The 25,694-nt window shown below is 50.4% G+C and overlaps 2 protein-coding genes across 17 annotated transcripts in view; one reads left to right on the top strand and one right to left on the bottom strand.

The window, feature by feature from the left end:
- MAP4K1 (mitogen-activated protein kinase kinase kinase kinase 1) overlaps positions 1-11,053 on the top strand; it is a 70,769-nt gene extending 59,716 nt beyond the window's left edge. The window contains exons 24-32 of the mRNA XM_077932300.1: positions 623-728; positions 1,998-2,056; positions 3,643-3,746; positions 6,057-6,231; positions 6,733-6,801; positions 7,399-7,482; positions 8,716-8,786; positions 9,826-9,881; positions 10,670-11,053. Coding sequence (XP_077788426.1) covers positions 623-728; positions 1,998-2,056; positions 3,643-3,746; positions 6,057-6,231; positions 6,733-6,801; positions 7,399-7,482; positions 8,716-8,786; positions 9,826-9,881; positions 10,670-10,739 — 794 coding nt within the window. The 3' untranslated portion in view covers positions 10,740-11,053. The remainder of the gene's footprint in view (positions 1-622; positions 729-1,997; positions 2,057-3,642; positions 3,747-6,056; positions 6,232-6,732; positions 6,802-7,398; positions 7,483-8,715; positions 8,787-9,825; positions 9,882-10,669) is intronic.
- A 1,101-nt stretch (positions 11,054-12,154) lies between these two features.
- Positions 12,155-25,694, bottom strand: part of RYR1 (ryanodine receptor 1) — a 210,868-nt gene continuing 197,328 nt past the window's right edge. For all 16 annotated transcript variants that reach the window (XM_077932307.1, XM_077932302.1, XM_077932316.1 and 13 more), the window contains 7 exons: positions 24,065-24,211; positions 23,244-23,378; positions 21,880-22,036; positions 21,702-21,766; positions 20,086-20,186; positions 15,861-15,912; positions 12,155-13,396 (listed from right to left, as the gene is read on the bottom strand). In XM_077932307.1, coding sequence (XP_077788433.1) covers positions 13,301-13,396; positions 15,861-15,912; positions 20,086-20,186; positions 21,702-21,766; positions 21,880-22,036; positions 23,244-23,378; positions 24,065-24,211 — 753 coding nt within the window. In that variant the 3' untranslated portion in view covers positions 12,155-13,300. The remainder of the gene's footprint in view (positions 13,397-15,860; positions 15,913-20,085; positions 20,187-21,701; positions 21,767-21,879; positions 22,037-23,243; positions 23,379-24,064; positions 24,212-25,694) is intronic.

The raw sequence follows: 25,694 nt of genomic DNA on the forward strand, positions 1-25,694 counted from the left end.
AGACGAAAGGGTTTTCCGTTTTGGAGGTGCTTCGCAAAACGAATTTCCTATGGGCTTGCTTTGCAAGACGAAAATGTCTTGCGAGTTCCTGCAGGGTTTTTTTCCTCCCCCCCCCTTTTCCCAAGCCGCTAAGCCGCTTATCAGCTGATCCGCTAAGCCGCTAAGCCGCTTAACAGCTGATCGCTAAGCCGCTTATCAGCTGATCCGCTAAACCACTTAACAGCTGATCCGCTAAGCCGCTAAGCCGCTTAACAGCTGATCGCTAAGCCGCTTATCAGCTGATCCGCTAAGCCGCTTATCAGCTGATCCGCTAAACCTACTAAGCCGCTAATAGCGCTAATCCGCTAAGCCGCTAATGGGCTTGCTTCGCAAGACGAAAAAACCGCAAGACGAAGAGACTCGCGGAACGGATTCTTTTCGTCTTGCGAGGCACCACTGTAGTTGGCAACCTTGCCTGAAAGCTGCAATCAGGCCACCCCCAGTTAGCTTGCTCTTGGGAATACCATCTGCGAGGCCTGAATGGAGTAACTACCCACACCCTTGGCGGATTATGCCCATTTGAATCAGCAGCCACACTGATATTTTTTTCTTCCCTCGCCCTCCTCCTTCCCCCTCTAACCAGGCAAGGCCCCCCAACTCTTCTCCCACAACTTGCCAGGGCTGTATGAGCAGAGCCGCCGAGACCAGCGCCCTGGGATCTACATTTCCCCCCACCGGCTACTCCCCAGGTAACCCATCCAAGAACTGTGGGACAAGGGCAAGGAGGAGTGCGAGGGCAAGTGAGAACGGTTCTCCTTTTGCTCCCTCAGCGCAGTATGGGGGTGCCAAGTTTTTTTTCTGGCAGTGCAAATCTTCATCTCAACAGAGTCCCGGCAGGCAGAAAAAAAATGGGGTTAAAAATAATAATTAAATTGGGTATATATATATATATAACAGTTAAGGGACGCGGGTGGCGCTGTGGGTAAAACCACAGCACCTAGGACTTGCCGATCATCAGGTCGGCGGTTCGAATCCCCGCGGCGGGGTGCAAGTAGATAAATCCCCCCCTGGGTGCAAGTAGATAAATAGGGACCGCTTACTAGCGGGAAGGTAAACAGCGTTTCCGTGTGCTGTTCTGCGCTGGCTCGCCAGATGCAGCTTGTCATGCTGGCCATGTGACCCGGAAGTGTCTTCGGACAGCGCTGGCTCCCGGTCTCTAGAGTGAGATGAGCGCACAACCCTAGAGTCTGTCAAGACTGGCCCGTACCGGCAGGGGTACCTTTACCTTTATATAACAGTTAAAAGTTTGGAAGCTGGATTGGTTCCACCATCGCCACCCCCCATTTTCTCCCATCACCAGCATTGCTTAAAATAATAAAATAAAACACACTGATGTTCCATTGGTAAAGGGGGGTGTCTTTATTTACAGTTTCTTCATATTTACATATTTACAAGGACCAGGTGCGCAGCCTGGGAGTCATTTTGGACTCACAGCTGTCCATGGAGGCGCAGGTCAATTCTGTGTCCAGGACAGCTGTTTACCAGCTCCATCTGGTACGCAGGCTGAAACCATACCTGCCTGCAGACTGTCTTGCCAGAGTGGTGCATGCTCTAGTTATCTCCCGCTTGGACTACTGCAATGCGCTCTACGTGGGGCTACCTTTGAAGGTGACCCGGAAACTACAACCAATCCAGAATGCGGCAGCTAGACTGGTGACAGGAAGTACGTTTCCGAGCACAATTCAAAGTGTTGGTGCTGACCTCAAAGGCCCAGTATGCCTGAGGGAGCGTCTCCATCCCCATCATTCAGCCCAGACACTGAGGTCCAGCACCGAGGGCCTTCTGGCAGTTCCCTTATTGTGAGAAGTGAGGTTACAGGGAACCAGACAGGGTCAGAGCTTGCAGCTAACCCTAAAAATACAACAAACCTGTTGTCATCTCTGGCTCAACATTTGCCACTTCCCACACCTGCCACTCATGGCCAGCTGACCATCAATCCTTCTTTCCTCCTTCCTCAGGAAAAACATCGTCACCACCAAGATCCCGGACACAAAGGGGTGCCAAAAATGTTGCACAGGTGAGTGCCATTCCAGCCCTAACCTGCAGGGGGAAGCAGCGCTCCCATTCTCACACCCCAACCCTTCATGGTCAAATTCATTGTCTGGGCTCACAAAATCACACCTATGGGAATTTCGGCCGAATCCAGAATAAGCGTGGAGGTAGGGCTGCCATTTTCAGAGAGTGGAAAAGTCCAGATACAAAAGTTACTGAGTTGTGGGGTTTTTTTTGGGGGGGGGTCCATGTTGTTGAGTATGCTGGTCAGTAATCGCAGAGTTCAAAGTTGGAGCTGACTCTTTATTAGCAAAAACACGATCTCCATGGACCATACCTGTCAACCGTCCCTTATTTGGCGGGAAAGTCCATTATCCCAGCGCTGTGTCCCGCTGCTGTCCCTTATTGATGATGTCCCTTAAATTTCCCAGGTTTCAAAGGAAGCAGCTCCTCTCCCTGCCGGCCAGGGAGGAGGGAGGCTCCAGCTGTGTTGCTTGGCTGCGTTGCTCACCCAATAAGGAGTCTAAGAACGACTGGGGGGTGGAGCTTGCATGCCTGGGGACTCGCCTTTGCTCAGCGCTTCCCAGCGGAGAGGTGACAGTGGTTTTCCTTGCTGCATCCCCTTTGCCGGGTTGCTGCGCTGTGGGAACCACCACTTGAGGCTTCGTTTGGCTGCTGGCTGGGCTTTCTGCCTTTGGCTCGGAGGGGCTCAGAGGTCGAACATACCTGTGCTCTGAAAATCCCTTATTTTGGCTGCTGAGCCCTTATTTTCGAGGCTGCTGGTCCCTTATTTTCAAATCTGTAAGTTGACAGCTATGCCACGGACTTGTTTGAGTTTCAGGCCTAATGAGCAGAGCAGCTCATTGCCGATGGTCTTACTCCATGAAAATCAGTCGCCGAGACTGTAAGTCCCTGCCTCTCCACAGCCGTCTAAGTCTCCTCCTCTCCAGGGCTTTTTCCAAGCAATTGGAGACTGTGCCTGCATTCAGCCAACCTCTCCTCTGCCCTTTTCATGCCTTTTCTGGTTCTGGGAGACGATTCTGGACTTCTCTCTGCCACAGACTCTCCCTGCCCATTAAGCCCTGTCCCTTCTTCAGCTTCCGACATTTCCTCCTCCCAGTCTTCTCCCTCTGACCACTCATTGTGGTCTCCACCCCCATCGTTCTGCCTGGACACTGAAGTCCAACGCCGAGGGCCTTCTGGCAGTTCCCTCATTGTGAGAAGCCAAGCTACAGGGAACCAGGCAGAGGGCCTTCTCGGTGGTGGCACCCGCCCTGTGGAATGCCCTCCCATCAGATGTCAAAGAGATAAACAACTACCTGACATTTAGAAGACATCTAAACTGTTCAGGGAAGTTTTTAATGTGTGACATTTTAATGTATTTTTAATCTTTGTTGGAAGCTGCCCAGAGTGGCTAGGGAAACCCAGCCAATGGGCGGGGTACAAATAATAAATTATTATTATTATTATTATTATTATTATTATTATTATTATTATTATTAACACCGCCTGGCTCTGAGCCTTCTTCCCTTGGAGGTTCCCCAGCTGCTTCCTCCCACTATTCCTCTGCATCCCACCATTCCCAGACAGCCTGTTCCTCTTTTCTTGCAGCCAGGAACGCACAGACAGGCTGCTACTACCTCTGTGGGGCGCTGGAGGCGGGTGTGGTGTTGTTGCAATGGTACGAGCCCATGCAGAAGTTCATGCTGGTCAAGGTAAGGGCCTTTGCCTCCACGAGAGGGAAGAGAAGGCACAGTGAATGCTTTATGGCACTGGCAGATGCCATGCCAGCTTCTGACCGGATCCCGGAATGTCCTGTTTTTTGGTCTTGAGCTCTCCTGTGAATCAGCTGCCTCCTACGAGAGCTCGGGACCAAAAACCAAGCGTCCTGATTAGGATCAGCGGGATGTTGGAGGGCATGTTATGGTAGGGTTACCAGACGTCCCCGTTTCCCGGGGACAGTCCCCGGATTTGTGAATAAGTCCCCAGACAAATTCCATCCCTGGAATGTCCCCGGATTTCATCTCCCCCCCCCCCCAACCACCAAAATACAGTGAAAACCCCCAGGCGGCTGATACATTGAGTATACAATATTCAATAATATCCATATTCAATAATATTAAATAATAACATATTCAAATTAACCATATTTACACTTTTATTATACCTTAACACTCCTCCTTCCACAAGGTTTATTTAACTTTTAACATTTTAATTGCCCCAGATTGTTCAAACCTACTCAAATAATTCAAGATCTTCTCAAACCAATCCTCCTCTTTCTCACTGACCTTAAACCCTTTCATTCTATGTATCTTCACAGTTAGGTATTCTAAAATTACAATATTATTCAGTTTTTTCCTCTATTGGTTCACCCCTAGCTGTTCTGAAATTTTTCAGTTACTCGCTATAACCTGTCTGGCTGCAATTACCATCAATTTTACCCATTTGCATTCCTCTTTTGTTTTTAATTCAGTCCCCGGATTTCATCTAATGTCCCCGGGAAACACAGTCTCAGCAGCCCATAGCAGTTGGCTCTGGCTGGCTTCAGGAGCTGCTTGGAAGTCCCCATATGATGGTGGTGCAGGGGCTCTCAGATGCAGCTTCCGGGCTGCCTCCACCTTCCCTGACCAACAATTAAGCTGGGAAGGGAGGCTTCATGCAGCCTCCCAACTCCTACTTGAGCCAGTGTGGTGCAGTGGTTAAGAGCGGTGGACTCGTAATCTGGTGAACCGGGTTCGCTTCCCTGCTCCTCCACATGCAGCTGCTGGGTGACCTTGGGCCAGTCACACTTCTCTGAAGTCTCTCAGCCCCACTCACCTCACAGAGTGTTCGTTGTGGGGGAGGAAGGGAAAGGAGAATGTTAGCCGCTGTGAGACTATTTAGGGTAGTGATAAAGCGGGATATCAAATCCAAACTCCTCTTCTACTTGCATGCAAGCAGGAGCGGAGCGGGGATCTCTCAGCTGTGAAAGGAGGCTCCACGCGGCCTATCAGAGCTTGGAGGGGGCAGGGATCTCTCAGTTAGGCAATGGAAAGCCTCCCTTCCCAGCGGAGGGATCCCTGCCCCCTCCTGCTTGCACGCAAGTAGGAATGGGATTGGGGCTGCTCCGATGGGAAGGCAGGCATTGTGCTGCCTGAGAGATCCCTGCCTCCTCCTGCCTGCACGCAAGTAGGAGTGGGATTGGGGCTGCTCTGATGGGAAGGGAGGCATCGCGCTGCCCAAGCCTCTCCGCTGCCACCCCTCTCGGCCCTCCTTCTCCGCCTTCCATGCCTGACCCACCGCGCACCGCTTCCCCACCACCACTGAAGAACCAACAACTCAGGGGCTGCCCAGGCTCATGGAGAAAGGAGATAGAAGCCTCCGAGGAAGGGGAAACATGGTGGTTGAGGTCAAGGCGGCGGCCGCCCCTCTGCCACCGCCATCGCTGCAGCATCAACGTCCCAAATGTTTGTTTTTTTTTAGTCGTTTAGTTGTGTCCGACTCTTCATAACCCCCTGGACCAGAGCACGCCAGGCACTCCTATCTTCCACTGCCTCCCGCAGTTTGGTCAGACTCATGCTGGTAGCTTCGAGAACACTGTCCCACCATCTCGTCCTCTGTCGTCCCCTTCTCCTTGTGCCCTCCATCTTTCCCAACATCAGGGTCTTTTCCAGGGAGTCTTCTCTTCTCATGAGGTGGCCAAAGTATTGCAGCCTCAGCTTCAGGATCTGTCCTTCCCGTGAGCACTCAGGGCTGATTTCCTTCAGAATGGAGAGGTTTGATCTCCTTGCAGTCCATGGGACTCTCAAGAGTCTCCTCCAGCACCATAATTCAATAGCATCAATTCTTCGGCGATCAGCCTTCTTTATGGTCCAGCTCTCACTTCCATACATCCCGAACGTAATATTTATTTATTTTATTTAAAGTGTCCCTGGATTCATTGAAAAAAAATCTGGTAACCTTAGGTGGCGTCTATGATGGCAGCCACTATTCACGCAGGGCTACTTCTGCAGGCTTGTCCAAGTACCCTTCCCTTCCTTTCCCAGTATTTCGACTTCCCGCTGCCCTCGCCGCTTCCGGTCTTTGAGATGCTGACGTCCCCCAGTGAGGAGTACCCGGTGGTCTGTATCGGGGTGACCAAGGGCCCCCCAGGACAGGCAGTCCAGTTCCAGATCATCAACCTCAATTCCCTCACTTCCTGGTTCATCGATGACGGCAGCGGTAAGAGCACTTGCAAGTGTGTGTGTGTGTGTGTGTTTGCAAAAGCATCAGGCTTCGGGGAGATCCAGAGCTGGAGGGGCTGTATTCTAATCCAGAATGGGTGTAGCCAGGATTTTTGTTTGGGGGGGGGGCAGCCAAAGTTGTGGAGCTTTCATTGGGAAATTGCGCGGGGGGGGGGGAATATCCCTTAAATAGGAAATTGCAGGAGACACACTTTTGCTGGACGGAGTGGGTGGGGTGCGGAACCCCAGATAACTGAGTATTTTGGATGCTTTTCAATAATATTTGTGGATCCAGCCCCCCCCCTCCGGCTATGCCCATGCCCAGAGAATGAGAACTGGGAGCTGGGTGTGTGCTTTGCCGACCAAGCAAAAGCAGGTCTGGCTTCCTTGAAACAGGGGGAAACCTCAGCACCTGACGATTTAAGAGGAGGTAGAAATGAACACCGAACTCAAAATGCCCTATATATATATATTTTGTTATAAACACATTCCTCAACAGAACCTTTGTGTACTGGCCCGGTCCAGGTGACGCAGCTGGACAGCAAGACGGTGATGGTTCTGATGAACAGTAAGTACACAGAGAGGCTGCGGTTGGTGGGTCGGCAGAGTGTCGCGTTCGTGCTTTCTTGCAGGCACCAAAACGATCTGGGAGCGGCCGCCGAGACCACATAACACTGGTCTTGAAAGACCTACTTTGGCTCCCAGTACGTTTCCGAGCACAATTCAAAGTGTTGGTGCTGACATTGAAAGCCCTAAACAGCCTCGGTCCAGTATACCTGAAGGAGCGCCTCCACCTCCATCGTTCGGCCCAGACACTGAGGTCCAGCGCCGAGGGCCTTCTGGCAGTTCCCTCGCTGCGAGAAGCAAAGCTACAGGGAACCAGGCAGAGGGCCTTCTCGGTGGTGGCACCCGCCCTGTGGAACGCCCTCCCACCAGATGTCAAAGAGAACAACTACCAGACTTTTAGGCGACATCTGAAGGCAGCCCTGTTTAGGGAAGCTTTTAATGTTTGAGGCATTACTGTATTTTGATATTGTGTTGGAAGCCGCCCAGAGTGGCTGGGGAAACCCAGCCAGATGGGCGGGGTATAAATAACAAATTATTATTATTATTATTATTATTATTATTATTATTATTATTATTATTATCTGCTTTGTTTCCCCAGGGAGCGTCCGGTTTGTCAGCCTCGGAGGCGCGCTGCTTCCGTGCCCCCCAGAACTCTCCTTTGACGTGGCGGTGGAGTCAGTCGGTGGGTCCCTTCCGCCTGCCCTCTCCAGCCCCACCCCCCTGCTTGTTCCGCTACACCTGGAGCCTATGTTCTCCTCTCCTTCTCTTCCAAGTTGTTTCTGAGTGGGTCCCAGAGAAAGTTGCGTTTCGGGGTCCTGATACCAACAGCTTTGGTTCCCCAGAGTGTCTTGGTGGCAGCTGTTAACTGTTGGGCTAAACGATTTATTTCCCCCCAACCTGCTGCCCCTTCATTCCTGTTCTCTGTTTGGGGTGGTGTGTGTTCTGGGCCACGTGGTGGCTTGATTGCCGCGCAAGATATTGCGCCAGGTTAAGGTTTGGGGGGCCCTTTTAGCTTGAGGATGTTAGTTGCACTTCAGAAGAATTTCCTCCCGACTCCAGAGAAAGCTGTGCTAACGGAGAAATCTGAGTGCTCCCTTGGACAAAAAACAAGGACACCAGCCAGGAATACCAGAGCAAAACAGCAGCCAGTAGGCTTGGTCTTGATTGAGGACTGTGGCGACAGGACTCCCACCTGCCACCAGGTGGAACAAGATGGAAGCCCCAAACAAAAGAGAACCCAAATTTTTATTAGCTGCTCATCCCCATGTTACACCCCCCCAAAACTACATCACTCATACATCACGGTTACATCATGAAAGGGGAGGTCTGGTGGCCGTAATCTGAGCATCCTGGACCCTGCCCCATGGTTCCCCTTGCCCTCCACCAAACACCCGTCAAGTGTAACAAAAGAGATATTTACATTTTGCTGTTTCCCAGCCAAGTTAATCACACCCTTTTGTCTTCATCTGGGTTTGTTATTTCTGGAATGGCTACCTGTCTGGCACTCAGGTATCAGGATGCCAGGGATTATCACTCAGGCAGAGGGGCTGCTGAGCAGCTGAGCTCACGTCTATATGATTTTCTGAAGTTTTCCCTGTGAGCCAGTGCATAGATGCATTTATCAGTGAATTCTTACATTTGGTATCGTGCAGCAAAGGCCCTTGGAATAGATAGGAAGAAACTGGGATGAAGTGTTTTGTGGGGACAAATCTCAAAAGTCACAAAAGCGATTGTGCTGGTTTTGGTAGTGGGCTGCATGTGCTTGATATCTGCTGGAGGGGCAACCCCCCCCCAACCTATACATAAATTCCTGCAACAGCTGCGTCTCCAAGCCCAGTGTGAGGCATCCCAAGTGAAATTGGGGAAGGCGGCTGCGGCAGACTCTGAGTTCACTTTTGCCTCTTTCTCTTCACAGCGGTGGTGCGGAACTGTGTGCACGCCTTTTGGTGCCACGGTGTGCAGATGTGGCCTCTTGGATCAGGACAGGTACAGAAGGATCCCTCCTTCCATCATTGTGTCAGAGCAGGGCTTCTTGGGAGACCAGGCCAAAGTCCCATAGAGGGAGGGGGAATTCCTCACTTCCCGCAGTCTCAAACCCCTTCTTCCCCTGTTTTCTTGTGGACTTTCTGTCAGGCCAAGGTGCTAAGTGGGTTCTTATTTCCTCTTTCTGGAACCCTCCATCTTCTGCCCTCACCTGCTGTCGCTCCCTCTACATTATTTTTTTTTTTGCAGAAACGAGAGTAAATCAAGCAACCAACCGCCAGCCTTGCAGGGTGTGCTTGCAGAACAGTTTCCAGCTCAGTAGCTGCTCTTCCCATTTCTCCCAGCCCCTTTACGCTGCTTGTAGCAGCAGAACAGTCCTCTTATCTGCAACAAGGGTGTGCCCCCGTTTCCCTACACTTGATCCCAGAGGTATAAGATCAGGGGTTGGGAACCTAAGGCCCGGGGGCCGGATGCGGCCCAATCGCCTTCTCAATCTGGCCCATGGACGGTCTGGGAATCAGAGTGTTTTTAAATGAGTAGAATGTGTGCTTTTATTTAAAATGCATCTCTGGGTTATTTGTGGGGCATAGGAATTCATTCATTATATTTTTCCAAAATATAGTCTGGCCCGCCACATGGTCTGAGGGACGGTGGACCGGCCCACGGCTGAAAAAGATTGCTGAGCCCTGTATAAGATGCTTGGCACGAGGCTAAAGGGGTTGGGGGCTGGTTGCTGCTTCCCAAGCGAACTTAGACTGGCTCCTTTTGTTATCCTTCTGCTGGCAGGCTGAGACCTTTCTGCTCAGACAGGCCTTTCGAAAACCAAGGAGCAGATAGTGCCGACCACTGGGCTGCTGTCAGGGCACACTAGATTTTAATTGCTGGTTCTAGATGGGTTCTGGTGAATTTTAATTATTGTTTTAAAACTGGTTTTTCTTTTATTACATTGCAACGATTTTTTTGAATCCCAGCTTGGGAGAAAGGTGGGAAAAAATATATTTAATAATAACAATAATCCTGACACAACCCCACTACTTCTCAGTTACAACAGGAGGTGCAGGATCAGCGGTGGACTTTCCGTTCAATAGGAACCTCCAGGTAGGTTTCAGAGGGATCCAATTTTATCTGTATACAGCAGAGAAGCAATGACAACCACCAATTAGGTTTGGGACCCCAATGTGCCTTTGGGAATCTTGGCACTTTGCTTGGTACCCTTCTTGGCACCCATCAAAGCCCCCGTGCCCCTTCTAGTTCTATTTATTTTTTTATTTAAAAAAATATAGGTGTGTGGTTGGGAGTATTGCCCCTCTTTGTTGGGGCCGCCACATTTTTCCCCCCATCCGTGCTTTATTTGTGTTGTGGGGTGCGGTGTCCATTGAATTTGAGCATCACCAGTTTTTATTCTGTGCCATGAGTATTCTGGACTCTTTATCCAGGTCTGCCCTGATTCAGAAAACCTTCAAGGCTTACTGGGGTCCCTGAGCAGCTGTGCCAGCCCATCTGGGAGGGTGTACCCCAGGATCTTGGGCAGGTTCATGCAGGGAGTCTCAGTCTGCAGCCCCCTGTGACACCAGAAGCCCCCTCAAAAACACCACCACCCAAACAGCCGCTCACCTGTGCCCTGTGCCAGTGTGGTGTAGTGGTTAAGAGCGGTGGACTTGTAATCTGGTGAACCGGGTTTGTGTCTCCGCTCCTCCACATGCAGCTGCTGGGTGACCTTGGGCCAGTCACACTTCTCTGAAGTCTCTCAGCCCCACTCACCTCACAGGGTGTTTGTTGTGGGGGAGGAAGGGAAAGGAGAATGTGAGCCGCTTTGAGACTCCTTTGGGTGGTGATAAAGCGGGATATCAAATCCACACTCTTCTTCTTTTTCCATCCTCTGCCAGCACCGTCGTGTTAGAGACCCGGCCTGTGGGCGATCCAAACTCTGCCAGCAACCTCTACGTGCCAGAATGACACTTGCCCCCCCGTCCTGCCTACAAGTGGAGCATGTGTGCCAAAACGCCCCCTGCCACCCTCTCCCTGTCTCCGACCCTCACAGGCATGGGGAGCCTTAAAGGAGGAGATAAGGGGTGAGTGGGTGAGAGGAGCCAGCCTGCCTCGGCACTGGTCCTCAAGGGCCGCTTAGCGTTGTGTCGTTCAGGGCCACTGGGCCTGCCTTGTGGCCTCCTTCCCAACAGGCACAGAGCGACACACCAAACTCCTGGTTTCATGGGTCTTCCTTTTACGTATCACGCCATGCCAGTAAAAAAGTAAATTTTGTAAAAAAGCGTTTGTTTTTTGCTTTCCTCGGAGCGGGCGCAGTGTAAGGAAAACAACTGGGGAGCCCAAGAGTACCATGAAATATGAGCCAACCATGTTGGGGGGGCCCTTCCGTTTGAGGGTGGGCGAGGGGACTGGGAGGGCTGGTGCAAGGAGTCTGTATTTGGGCGGGTCAGTGACAGGCGGGGCCCTTTGAGGGCCGATTCAGGCTGCACCTCTGAACCAAATCAGGAACTGGGAATGCCAATCAGGGAGTGAGAAGAGGGAACTGACACCAGCCTTGTGCAGCTCGGAAAGACAGGGAGAGGCTGCATGTGTGTTTGTGGCTGTCGGTCCTGGGCTTGCCAGACCTCAAGTCTCCAGGTTTGCCTCACCCTTTCCAGGCGGAGGACTTGACTCTCTAGGGTGGGGAGAGTGCCAATAATAACAACAACATAATAATTAAGAAGACTGTGCATGCAGCTTGCAAGAGTCAGACAGGCAGGGAAATAAATGGTAAAGGGACCCCTGACCATTAGGTCCAGTCGTGGCCGACTCTGGGGTTGTGGCTCTCATCTCACTTTACTGGCCGAGGGAGCCGGCGTACAGCTTCCGGGTCATGTGGCCAGCAGGACTAAGCCGCTTCTGGCGAACCAGGGCAGCGCACGGAAACGCCGTTTACCTTCCCGCCGGAGCGGTACCTATTTATCTACTTGCACTTTGATGTGCTTTCAAACTGCTAGGTTGGCAGGAGCAGGGACCGAGCAACGGGAGCTCACCCTGTCGCCGGGATTCGAACTGCCAACCTGATCGGCAAGCCCTAGGCTCTGTGGTTTAACCCTCAGCACCACCCGCGTCCCTCAGATGGGCAGGAAATTATATCATTATTATGGCTGCAAATTATAGCACAGACACTCAGGGTGGGGTTGTCTTTCCTCCTCCACCTCCCTCTCCAAATTCACCTCTATCTCTAGGGCCTCCCCACCCCATGGCATCATTGGGGGCTACCTCCTAGATCTCAGGGTGTGGGATGCTCCTAACCTGGCAACTAACCTGGTGTTAGAAACCATGTGTTGCTAGAAAGGCATTTCGTTGGCTGCACACAAGGAAGATACGCACTCGTCGGCCAGTTGCAGCAATCTATGGTTTTATTGGCAGGGAACCAAGCTGGCCTGGTGAGGGGCGGGGGAGGGGACAGAGTGGCACCCCCCTTGCCCACCCCCCAGTAACAGGCCTGGCTTGTTTTGGCACTGGCAGTAGACATGGAGGGTAACAGGATGGATCCGGGCAGGAGGGGAAAGGGGCCACCGCTTCCAGGAGAGCGAGTGCGATGCACAATCAAACCCTGGTGCCCCCCCGGCTTTCCCCCCCCCCCCAATGCCCACTCACACACAACACACAGACACTGGGGTAGAGTTTCTAGGGTGCCTCCCCCAGCTCCATTGGCATAGAGGAGCCCAGGAACCACACAAATCATAAATAGCACGAGCCCCACAAATGAGACACAGATTTAAGGGGAGGGCAACACAGCAAGGGGCACGGAAGCAGGTGGCGGCTGCATTGCTGGCAACCTCAAACCCCCCCCCCCCCATGTTTGGGAACCTGGAACAGGGTGCCCACACCTCCCTTTCTCCCTCCTGCACTCACAAGCTTGCACCGCCCCCGCCTGATTGCTAGACAACTGACAGACAGCAGCAAAATAACTCTCCTTCTCCTCAACCTCCTCGTGAATCTAAAATAGCATTTGGCTCCCCCCCCCCAAAAAAGGCCCTCCCCTCTTGGCTTGGGGAAAGAGTCCATAAAAGGCACTTGAAAGTGGGGGAGCCCTTTGACCCTAGAAGGGAAGTATTGCATGGACACCCCCACGGGACGGGAAATGGGTGGGAAGAGTTACTGGCCGGGTGCGGAACTCTTGGCGGCCCCGGGTGCAAGGCGGCACGCGCAGCCCTGAGCCAGCGGATCGCTTTCTTTCTCCAAAGGAATACTCGCCGGGTCTGGAGAGAGCCAAGCCTGGCTGCGGAAGGGGGGGGGGGTTGGGGGGATATAAAGGCGGTGGCGGGGCGGGCAAGGCAGCCCCCGCACCACCCTTGCTCTTGCACAACACTTTTGGAAAAGGAAAAAGGTCGTATCAGGTGTGCCCCCACTCCTGCCACTCTGAGGCACCATCGCTGCTGCCTCCCTCCCCCTCGCCGCGGGCAGGGGGGAAGGGGGGGGGGGAAGGCGGGTGGGCCCAGAGCGGGTGCCTCCTCCGGGGCACAGGGCGTGGAAGGGGGCCTTTAGCCAAGCTGGTCTTCATATTGCTTGCGGAAACAGTCGCCGGCTGGGAAGAAGTCCCAGCTCCGCTCCTGGTACATCTTCCAGACGTAGGACTCCTGTGGGAGGAGAGGAAGAGGCCGCTCAGATGGACTAAGAGAAAGGACAACATCCCAATAACCAATGGGGAGGAGGGCTATGTAATAATAATGATGATGATGATAATAATAATAATAATAATAATAATAATAATAATAATAATAATAATAATAATAATATATTATTTATACCCCGTCCATCTGGCTGGGTTTCCCCAGCCACTCTGGGCGGCTTCCAACAAAACACTAAAATACAATAACCTATTAAACATTAAAAGCTTCCCTAAACAGGGCTGCCTTCAGATGTCTTCTAAAAGTTTGGTAGTTATTTTTCTCTTTGACATCTGGTGGGAGGGCGTTCCACAGGGCGGGTGCCACTACCGAGAAGGCCCTCTGCCTGGTTCCCCGTAACTTCGCTTCTCACAGCGAGGGAACCGCCAGAAGGCCCTCGGCGCTGGACCTCAGTGTCCGGGCTGAACGATGCGGGTGGAGATGCTCCTTCAGGTATACTGGGCCTTTGAGGCCATTTAGGGCTTTAAAGGTCAGAGCCAACACTTTGAATTGTGCTCGAAAACTATTGCCCGCCTCCCTCTCCTGTTTCGAAAGACGTCTTCAGATGCATGTGGCCTGCAGCAGTAGGGTGGTTTAGGGTGTGAAACTTCGTTTTTTGCAAATTTATTCAGGTCTTAAAAATAAGTTTCTGGGTGCGAGGAATTCGAACCTGCCGTTATTTTTGCAATCGGACCATTTTTGGCTTGGAAAGTCTATGTTTGAAAAGCAGCACATAAACTGGTTTCGGAAAAACCAAAGAATTTTAATTTTACCTTCTGAACATGTCAGGTAATGCTAAATAATAATAATAATAATAATCTGCAAGTACTTGGCAATCATTTTTAATGATTTCTGCGCAATTTCGCACACGTTTAACCTACCATGCAAAAGTAAATTATATTCATTTACCCGAACTTATCTTTTGAATTTCCAAGCCACGTCGCAGCTTTTTAGCACCCCTCATTTTCGGAATGTGAAAAGATGAAAAATTCAGCACGCCCTACTGCAGCTGCCTTTACAGTTTCTTGGTGCTGCCCCTGACATGGGACTAGGCTGGGGGGGGGGGCAAAATTCTGCTCCCTCTTTCCCCATCTTGCCTCCAACGGCCAGTTCTCCACCCCAAACCTTTTGCCTCTGGAACAGGCAACTGAGCTGCCTTAAGGAATTAGCCAGGAGGTGTTTGGGGTGTGTGTGTGTAGCACACACTGGGCCAGAACTGCAGAGAAGCCCGCATTCCCTTCTGGGCAACTTTCTGAAGGCTAAATGCCAACAGTGGGTGGGGCCAGGGGCAAAAGTGAGTGGAGGGACAAATGGAAAACTTAAGTCTCTCGTACACCACGGTTTTCTACGCACGCTCACACACCTCCCTGTTCTCCGCCGAGCAAGTAAGAGACATGGTCAGAGTTCAAGGACAAAGTCCAGCAAGGCAAAAACACTGGGGGTCCATCCCAGTGAAGCCAGAAGAGGGGTGGAGGGAAGTTAATTCGGATAAGATATAAATTTAAAGGAGAATAATATTGTTAAGTCATTTTGGACTCACAGCTGTCCATGGAGGCACAGGTTAATTCTGTGTCCAGGGCGGCTGTCTCCCAGCTCCATCTGGTACGCAGGCTGAGACCCTCCCTGCCCGCAGACTGTCTCCCCAGAGTGGTGCATGCTCTGGTTATCTCCCGCTTGGACTACTGAAACACGCTCTACATGGGGCTACCTTTGCAGGTGACCCGAAAACTGCAAATCCAGAATGTGGCAGCTAGACTGGTGACTGGGAGCGGCCGCCGGGACCACATAACACCGGTCCTGAGAGATCTGCATTGGCTCCCAGTACGTTTCCGAGCACAATTCAAAGTGTTGGTGCTGACCTTTAAAACCCTAAAAGGCCTCGGTCCAGTATACCTGAAGGAGCGTCTCCACCCCCATCGTTCTGCCCGGACACTGAGGTCCAGCGCCGAGGGCCTTCTGGCGGCTCCCTCATTGCGAGAAGCGAGGTTAGAGGGAACCAGGCAGAGGGCCTTCTCGGTAGTGGCGCCTGCCCTGTGGAACACCCTCCCTTCAGATGTGAAGGAAATAAGCAGCTATCCTATCTTTAAAAGACATCTGAAGGCATCCCTGTTTAGGGAAGTTTTTAATATTTAATGCTGTATTGTTTTTGGGAGCTGCCCAGAGTGGCTGGGGTAACTCAGCCAGATGGGCAGGGTATAAATAATACTAAATAATAATAATAATAATAATAATAATAATAATAATAATAATAATAATAATTATATTTGGGGGAAAATAATCAAAATTGTTGGGAGAAACACTGGGGGTCCAAATAGGGTCCTGAGTTCGAGACAGAGAGGGCCTGGGTTCCCCCACCGACCCTTCCTTAAAGTGACAGGTGCCTGTCACTTCTCCCCTACCTCCACTTCTGGTAAGATATGGGCTTCCCCCTCACCTGGCCAGTGTGCTCCGTTTCATCCTTGTTGATGAGATACATGAGGAAGAACCTGTAGAGGGAAGAGAGGCAGAAAGCAATGAGGTCAAAGGCGGGGCTACAGAGGTCTTCACCCAGCCTTTTCTCAACCTTGGGTCCCCAGATGTAGTTGGACTACAAATCCCACCATCCCTAGCTGCCAGGACCAATGGCCAGGGATGATGGGAGTTGTAGTCCAATGATGTCTGAGGATCCCGGTTGGAGAAAGGCTGCCTTTAGACCATTGCTTTGGGGAAGAGGCAGGTCCTGTGCTAGGAAAGGTAAAGCTAAAGGGACCCCTGACCATTAGGTCCAGTCGTGACCGACTCTGGGGTTGCGGCGCTCATCTCGCTTTACTGGCCGAGGGAGCTGGCGTTTGTCCGCAGACAGCTTCTGAGTCATGTGGCCAGCATGACTAAGCTGCTTCTGGCAAACCAGAGCACGGAAACGCCGTTTACCTTCCCACTGGAGTGGTACCTATTTATCCACTTGCACTTTGACGTGCTTTCGAACTGCTAGGTTGGCAGAAGCTGGGACTGAGCAACAGGAGCTCACCCCGTCACAGGGATTCGAACCGCCGGCCTTCTGATCAGCAAGTCCTAGGCTCTGTGGTTTAAACCACAGCGCCACCCGTGTCCCGTTCTAGGAAAAGAGCCCCCAAATCTCTCCGTCCTTCCATGCCAGGAATGCAGGTTGAGGAAATCTTAGCTTCCACGCTTGCAGCTGCAGCACCCGGGGAATGGGAAGCAATTTCGGAGAGGCTGCTTCATGGCTGATAAGGGTTGCTGTTTGCATGCAAGACTTTTCTTGGCCAGCATAGAGAAGGGGATGCTGGGGGGAGGGGGAAGGATAATTTGCCAGTACGCTTCCTGTGCTCCCAGTTTCAGCTTCCCTCACCCCTTGCATGGGCAGCTCCTGGGTGGCGTGATACCCATCCCCATTCTGCTTGCCAAACAGACGTCCCTGGTTCTTCCCATGCCGTTGTGCAAGTTCACGCAGGCGTAGCCATCACTTGATGGCTGCAACGTCAAGGGATGTGTTGCACATACGAAATACCTGTGGCAGGTGGCTTCTGTATCATCTCAAGCACAACTCTTCTCTCTCTCTCTCTCTCTCTCTCTCTCTCTCTCTCTCTCTCTCTCTCTGTGTGTGTGTGTGTGTGTGTGTGTGTGTGTGTGTGTGGTAGGGGCATTCCATGAGACACACCTGCATGTGTGAATTCGCCCTTTAAAACAGCCCCCAGCCCCCCATGCTTATCACATTATGCCTGTCAAGGAGAACCAGGACTGCAGCTACTGAGCTTGGAGGGGCCTCTGTCTCTGACTAGGGAGGCAATAAGGCTTCATCCTCCATTGCACCCTGTGCTTATCAGCTGTAGCAAAACTTCCACCGCAGTTTATCTTCTGCCAAAAACTATGTTATTTATCTTGTGGTGAAATTAGGTAATTTGTGGACTTCCGGGTTAGTGCCATCGTCTAATGGCGGATTCCCTCTGAGCTCCGGAGGGAATCGGCTCAGTAGGAGACGGGTCCTGCCGCGGCGACGACGCGGGGACCCTCAGAAACCACAGGCGTTGAAGCCTGTGGACCTGGTGACTCGGCGGGCACCATTTGCGCCCCCCCCCCCGACCCGAGAAGGAGCCTTTTTAAAGGCTTCGGAACAGGGGATGGGGAGCGGCGCGGTGCTGAGAGTCGACTGCTTCTCCTGCGGAGTGAAGCCGCATGCCATGGTCGGAGAGCGCTGACTTCTTCCTTTGAACATTTGGACTAAAAGTAACAACCCGTGAGTAATACGGAAATCGGATTTATAAAAGGAAAATTTTTGTTTGAATTCGGCACGATCGGGGAAGGCGCAAAGAGGAAGTCCGTCTCCCCGCCTTGTAAACAACTTAAAGCAAGGACTAGATAACTAAGGTCGAGAGAACATCTTCTTTTTTATTGGATAAAAGTTATTAATTTCACGATTTGGCAATATAAGCAATCTTGCTGGAGGATAAGAGTTAATTTTGAGAGCTGAAGTGCCACCCCCCGGGACCCGGGAGTGATCCGCGAGAGAGAGCCTGTTGAGGAGACATAGAAGATTTTGACAGCTGTCAAACTAGCTGTCAAAGCTGGAAAAAATAGAGAACTTTGTTTCTGTTGTCTTTGCTGGTTATATTTGTTACAATATAGTTATAAATTGTTGAAAACAAAGAACTGAAACAAGTTAACTTGACTTTTGGGCTGGAACTGGAAGGAATACTAAGTAACCAGAATCCCTCTAGAGGGGGTTCAGGGACATTACAAGAATGGCTGCAGGTGGAAAAATACAGGCTGAACTGGACAAGGTTTTTTTTCTCTTGGGAAAGTTACAAGGTCAAAGTGATGTTTTGGCTACAAGTGTCACTACTCTGAAGTCAACGGTAAATAAACTTACTAAGTTTGATAAGGACTTGACTCAAGAAGTCCATGCAGCTGAACAAGAAAAGAAATCTGAGAAATTTGAGAAAGTGGAGAAAGAGATATATCCTGATCCGGAGGGAAAGGAAGGAGGGGCTGCAATGCTGCAGATGGCAAAGGAGAGCCAGAGGCCTGTCAAGATGGATACAAAGGAAAATAAGAACTGGATGATGAAAATCTGGTTTGAATTGGAGAATGAAGAATGGAGAGATCTCCTTATGTGGAGATCTGAAGACCTATGGATTACAAATTTGATCAAGGTGGAAGTTGGAGCTTTTGGGACATTTAGACTTAAAAGGATTAAGAAACAAGATTTGAGCTCCACCTTTAAATATGGAGGTCTGGCTGGAAGAAACATGGACACTATTGGGACAGAGCTTCTCCGAGATTTGGTGTTTAATACAAAGGACTATCAAAAAAACCGGCAGAGAGGAATTGAGAGAGAATTAAGAGTCTTGGACGTGAGGTCTCCAGGCTGATAGCAGATAGACTGATGGACATCCGTTGGGGATCAAAACCGGGAAAGGGGGAGTGGGGTTTGGGAATCCAAAGGGTGTGCAATTATATTCTGATTCTTTTTATTTTGTTTTGTTCTTAGTATAAAAATGGGGAATTCGTGGAAGGGAATTTGGGTCGACCTTAGAAAAAGGTTTTAAGAAGGAGTATTGAAGTATAAAGACTGATGTATATAAGTTAAAATTGGATATATAAAATGAACTAAATATAATAATGAATTAAATATAATAAGGTTAAAAATTGGGGACAAGAACTTGTTGAACTAACAATTGGAAATGGAATACAAGAAGGGGAGGCGTGGGGAAGTCATGGAAATATGTTATTGAAAATATGGATTGTAAACGTTGAGTGTTTTTAATTTTTTTTCTCTTTTCTTTCTTTTTTCTGGATTTTTTGAAAACTTCAATAAATATCTTTAAAAAAAAAAAGAAATTAGGTAATTTGTGAAACTGAAATAATAAATTGTGTTGCAATTGTGGAAGATAACTATGCATGACTGCTGGTTTGTGCATAAAGGGGTAAAGGACCATAGAATTGTATCGCTAGATAGAATCAGCTAGGTCACGTCCTTTCACCTCCAGAGAGGGAGGAAGTCAAGCCTTTCTCCTTCCTTCCTTCCTTCCTTCCTTCCTTCCTTCCTTCCTTCCTTCCTCTCTCTCTCTCTCTGCATTATGTAATCCACTGAAAAGGATGTACGTGAGCTTGCTACCCAAGAATATTCTGCCTGTGTTTCTTCTTGCGGCTGCATAGAACAATGCATGTATCAGACCTATAAATCTGTAAGTAAAGCATTAAAAACTTACTTAGCAATATGTGGTCTGTTCCATGTGAAAGGGATAGAAAGAGGGGAGCGTTGCAAATGGGATAAGGAAGGCCTAACAACTTATATTCCTACCACTTCTCTGTGCTGCTTATATTTGTCAGTTGAATACTCTGCTCCTGGGGCTCCCTGCATTTTGAATCCAGGCCCCCAGCTAATTCTTTTAGCTGTTCCCCCACACTTGGGTCCACAGGGATTTATATTTTCTCCACAGTTATTCCACCCCATTAATTACAACGCGTAGGATACTCAACACAAACAGGGCATGGGAAATGCAACAGATTGCACAATGTGGATTGAAGGCAACAACAACTAGCTCGATGTCTGTTCTGGATGTGGGATGAATCAGTGAACACTGAAGAGAATTTCCCCTCCCGCTTCCAGTTTGGTTGGAATCCCCTGAACATCCCCGCTTCCCCAGCCAGCTGCTCACATGTAATTTGCCAAGTTGTGCTCCTCCAGCGTGTGGGTCTCAAAGCCGTGCGGCGTCGTGTCAAAATAGTCGCTGCCGATTCCACAGATGAAACATTTGGTCTGCCAGGATGGAAGCAACAGAGTGAGATGACAGTGAAGGTGAAGAGGGAGCTAGGGTCCTGTCTAGGGTCCCGTCTCTCCACAATGGGTCAAGCCAACCCCAACCCCAACTGCAGCCATAGAATCACAGAATCCGAGAGTTGGAAGGGATCCTGAGGATCCTGTAGCCCAACACCCTGCACTCCAGGAATGTGCAACTGTCCCTTACGGGGAATCAAACCTGTGACCTTGGTGCTATCAGCACCATGCTCTAACCCGGGGTGGCCAACTCTCAAGAGACTGCGATCTACTTTCAGAATTAAAAACTGGCAGTGGTCTGCCCCAGTTTTTTGGGGGTTCAGCTCAAAGTTGTTGAGTTTTTTTTAAGGAGGAGAATAGCCCCATTTTTTTAGGAGTTAAAAAAAAAGCTTTTTGGGGGGAGGAAGTTCCATTTTTGGGGAACAAAGGCAAGGGACAAAGGGGTAAAGTCACTCACAGCTCTGTCTTCCCTTCCAGAAATCATAGAACAGGGCGGGGCGAGGGGGCGGGGCAGGAGTCAGTTTTAGCCACGCTAAGTAAAGGGAGCCAGAGATCGACCGCAATCTACCAAAACCTCGCGGGGATCTACCAGTAGATCACGATCCACCTGTTGGACATCCCTGCTCTAACCCATGGGTAGGCGAACTAAGGCCCGGGGGCTGGATCTAGCCCAATCGCCTTCTAAATACGGCCCATGGATGGTCAGCGTGTTTTTACATGAGTAAAATGTGTCCTTTTACTTAAAATGCATCTCTGGGTTATTTGTGGGGCACAGGAATTCGTTCATTATTATTTTTCAAAATATAGTCCGGCCCCCCACAAGGTCTGAGGGATGGTGGACTGGCCCCCTGCTGAAAAAGTTTGCCGACCCCTGCTCTAACTAGCTGAGCTGTCCTTCTATGTTTCCATGCATCAAATCCCTCCCTCCCGCAGTGTGAAGATTATCAGGAGTCCCCAGAGTTGACTAGGTCTGTGTTCCCTCCCAGGGGACCCTCCTTTTCACCTTTGCTAAAAAGAAAAGGCATTTTACTTTTGGAGACATATGCAGTTTATATACAATGGTACCTCGGGTTAAGTACTTAATTTGTTCCGGAGGTCTGTTCTTAACCTGAAACTGTTCTTAACCTGAAGCACCACTTTAGCTAATGGGGCCTCCTGCTGCCGCCGCGCAGCCACCGCACGATTTCTGTTCTTATGCTGAAGCAAAGTTCTTAACCTGAAGCACTATTTCTGGGTTAGCGGAGTGTGTAACCTGAAGCGTATGTAACCTGAAGCTTATGTAACCCGAGGTACCACTGTACTTATGTAAAGTATATTTTTGTCACGGCTGTTTGGCGTGGATTCCCCAGTCCCTCCCCACAAAATACCTGGCCATGGGCCAGAGAGCCTCCCTGATAGACAACCTTGTCTGTGATAACTTTCTGACTGAAGCCGCCGGCTTGCCCCCCCCCCCCCCATGGCTGGGAATGGAGGAGAGGAAGGAGGAGACCAGCTTACCTCCATGTCCTCCTTCACCTGCTCCTGCTGGTCTCTCAGCTCCCCAAAGGCATCAATGATCAAACCTGGTGGACAGGAAGTCAGAAAGGTAGGAAGACAGAGTTCAGGAGGAGCCCTGGCGCAGACTCCGCCCCACACCCCCATGGGACATAATAACCATGACCCGCACGGGACCTACCTTGGATGATGGCCAGCAGGATGACAATGACAAAGAAGAAGAAGGTGATGTCGAAGATGACGCGGTAAAGCTCGTACTCGTCACCTGCCGGGTCCTCGATCTCGTCACCGATGCCCCCGCCAGCACGCACCCCCACGTACATGTGAAACAGATAACACTGTGGAGGAGAGGAGGAAAGAGGGAGGGAGAGGATCAGGGGGCGTTGCATACACAAGGCTTCTTCAGCATCATTGCTTTCACATATAATTTTTTATTAAATTTTCTGTTTTACAATTTAAAGCACTCATTTAAACATCCTTAAAACACCCTTCTTCTCTTTCCATGGCTCATTTTACATATCATAAATCCCTGCATATTTTACAGAAACTATACCATTCAGCACTCCATTATAACATCCTTCATAACTTATTTACACTGTTGAATTTATCTTAACAAAGTGTTTTCAGTCGTACACTGTTATTTCCCATATATTTCATATATATATTTCCCATATATTTTCCAATCTTCTCTAAACCTATGTTATTCTTGTTCTCTTATTCTATATGTTAAGTCTGCAAGCTGAGCATATTCTGTCAACTTAAGCTGCCACACTTCTTTGGTTGGGACCTCGCTCGTTTTCCATTTTTGGGCCAACAGAACATGGGCCGCAGGAGTGGCATACATAAATAACCTTTTTTCGACACCTGGGGATTTCAGTTTGAATTATCCCCAACAGAAAAGACTCTGTTTTTTGAGAAAGCACTTTTAAACATTTCCCCGCCCCCAATTATTATGGATCATTTCCCAATACTCTTTTACCCTTTTACAAGTCCACCACATATGAAAGAACGTTCCCTAAGAGGCATCATTTCTGACCGTGTCACCTTGGCAACGTGGAAAACTATCTTACACTTTCCTCTCTGCTGGGTACTAATGGAGGAGTCGTCTCATATGAATCTGCCCCCCTCCTGATCTGGCATTTCCAGAAAGACTTGAACCCCCAGGATCTGTTTCTTAAACATTAAGAACTGGCCCCTCCCCACTTGGGGACAGTGGCCGTCTGGCGTTCACCCTGCTCTTGGAACAAGAGATGCGTGGACATTGAGACGCTCTTCGCACCCTCCGCTTGAGCTTCCCTGAACATTCCTGCCCTCCCAAATTTCACTGGCTTTAGGAAAAAGTCAACGGCATCTGTTGGGAGTCAAAATGGTTCTCCTATTGTATCAGCAGCCTGTTGCACTTGCTTGACCGGAAGTGATGGCAGAGCCCAGGGAACGTGGGCGGTCGCCGTAGGAAGCAAAGCCACTTTCCAACAGATTTAAGCCCTTTTTTTTGGGGGGGGGACAAAGCCAAAAAAGCACGGGGAGCCTCTGTCCTTGTCTTACCGTCATCATGTCGTCACATTTCATGTCAGGTTCATCTTCGTCCTCGCTCTTGTTGTAGAACTTGCGGAAAAAGTTGAAGGCGACCACGGTGTAGAGGTAGACGACCACCGCCAGGAGCCCCACCGTCATTAGAAGCTGGGGGAGAAAGAGGTCACACGCGTGAGAGCAGGTCCATTATCATGCAGCAAATGCTGCCCTGGATGTCATACTGGTTGGACGCAGAGGAATGGTGGGAGCAACCAGATGGGGGACCCCCAAGGGAAGAAGGCTCAGAGCCCGGGGAGTGGTGGTGGGGCAAGGATGAGTGGTCAGAAGGAGAAGAGGGAGCAGACTAAGGGGAGGAGGTGTCAGAAGCGGAAGAGATAACAGGGCTTAGTGAGCGGGAAGAGGCAGTGGCAGAGAGCAGTCCAGAAGTAGAGGTAGAAGCGGAGGCTGGAAAGGAGGGAGGGGCAAGAAGCAGAGGTGAGTCAGGCTGGTGAGGAAGCCAGGAGGTCCTCTCCTCCTCCTGCAACCAGCTCCCTTCCCCCCGGTCTCCCAGAAACAGGAGAGGCATGAAGTGGGAGGAGCAAAGGCAGGTACACAGGTGCAGTCTCAGATTGCTAGGGAAGGAACTTGGTGAGGAGGAGACTAAGGCAGCTGTGGGGAATGACTTTCAGTCTTAATGGTTGTGTAATCAGCTTTTCCAGATGTGAAACCCAAATTTTGGCATTGCACAGTATATAAAGAAAAAACAGCGAGGAAGGTGAAGGGGTGTGGGGGGGTGCATACCATGAGCCAGGGTGGCCCCCCCATTTGATCTGAGCGCCCCACAGCCCCGCTACCTGTTTGCCGTTGTGGGTGACGGAGGAGAGGATGGTCCTTAGGGTCTTGACGCCCATGGCGATGTCCAGGAGGTGGGAGGCGAAGAAGAAGTTGTTGTAGTGGCCGAGAACGGACATCACCATGTACCAGAAGAGGTACAGGAAGGACTGCAGGGGGGAGAGACACGGATGGGTTGTGACAGAGGCAGGATGGAGAGCGAGGGCACAGCGGGATGCCCACGTTGGGGGAAAGGGGTGGAAGGTTTTGATGCCATCCTCTCAGCTTAGCAGATGCAGGGCTGCAGCATCAGATGGCTCCCAGCCCACGGACCACCCCACCGGCCGCTCCTACTCTACTGCCATCTCACGAGGCAAAAGATGATCACAGATGAGTACCATCCACTAAGAATAGGGCTTGGAAGGATGCCCGACTGAAGGTGGGATTTGGCCTGTGTTGGGTTGAAATAAACGACAGACGAATGGCAAGTGTCATATGGGAGGCATCTCCCAAGCATGTCTCGGGGAGTCCCTTTTATTGAATATTACAGCATTGCCACATGTGTGCTTGTTGCTGATTGGTTAACACAAATACAATGCAAGGGTTGCATATAGACATTAATCATCAATAGATTAAAGGTTGGGAAAGGGAACACAGAATTGGACAGGCATGAAAACCTCCTTATTAAACTATAACTAGTGATTGATATAGCAAAACTTAAAGGAGCATATAAACTATTACTAGTGATTGATATAGCAAAACTTAACAGGGCATAACTATTGTATTCCGTAGATGTGGTCAACCATGCATTAAGAACAGGTCAGGGTACGATGTTTCATGAACTCAATGTGAACTGAACATTCTAGGATGGGTGAGGAAGGAATGCTTCAGCTTAGATGTTTGCCAGAGTCATGTGCAGAAGCAAAACTTCCCATCAGGCCTGTGTTCTCCCCACTTGCTAATCTCCGACCTGAAAACCTACCGTTGACCAGGACTTTACTTGGTCGGGTGGGGGGGGGGTATTGTTTTTGTTCATTACAATGGTACACATTTTTGTGTTTTTATATTGTAAACTGCCCTGTGACCTTTGGATGGAGGATCATAAACAAACACATGGTCGATCCTGCCCAGCCAAATACAGGTGCAGAACTCCACAACATCAGTATCTGAGTCAACTAGATAATTCATTAGTTTTATTCTGATTCAGTTATTCTGGTTTTCAAGCAATTTAGACATCCGGGCACTTTTCGTTTTTACAGAAAGAAACGGGCAGTAGATGCAGGGGCGGAGGAAGGGGGGGTGCATTGGGAGTGAGTCGCCCCGGGTGTCACCATTGAGGGGAATGACAAAATGGCAGGCGCCAATCACCACGGGGCCTGCAGCGCGCCCGAGCCACGCATCTCTCCTGGGAGTGACACAGTGGCTTGGGTGCCCTCAGGCTCTGTGCTGCCCCAAACGGTCTGTCCGCCTCTCCCTCAGCTGTAGGGCGGCTGAGTGGGAAGAGGCAGGCGGACTCCTCAGAGGCCCTGCAGAGCATCCTGCCCTGGTTTGCCCCGCCCCGCGGGTGGCTGGCCACCCCCCCCGCAGGCAGTTGGCCATGCCCCTGGGCACAGGGCACACGCACTGCCCCAGGCGGGATAGAGAGACGTATGC

This window comes from Podarcis muralis, chromosome 7 (assembly GCF_964188315.1).
Source record: "Podarcis muralis chromosome 7, rPodMur119.hap1.1, whole genome shotgun sequence".
NCBI lineage: Eukaryota > Metazoa > Chordata > Lepidosauria > Squamata > Lacertidae > Podarcis > Podarcis muralis.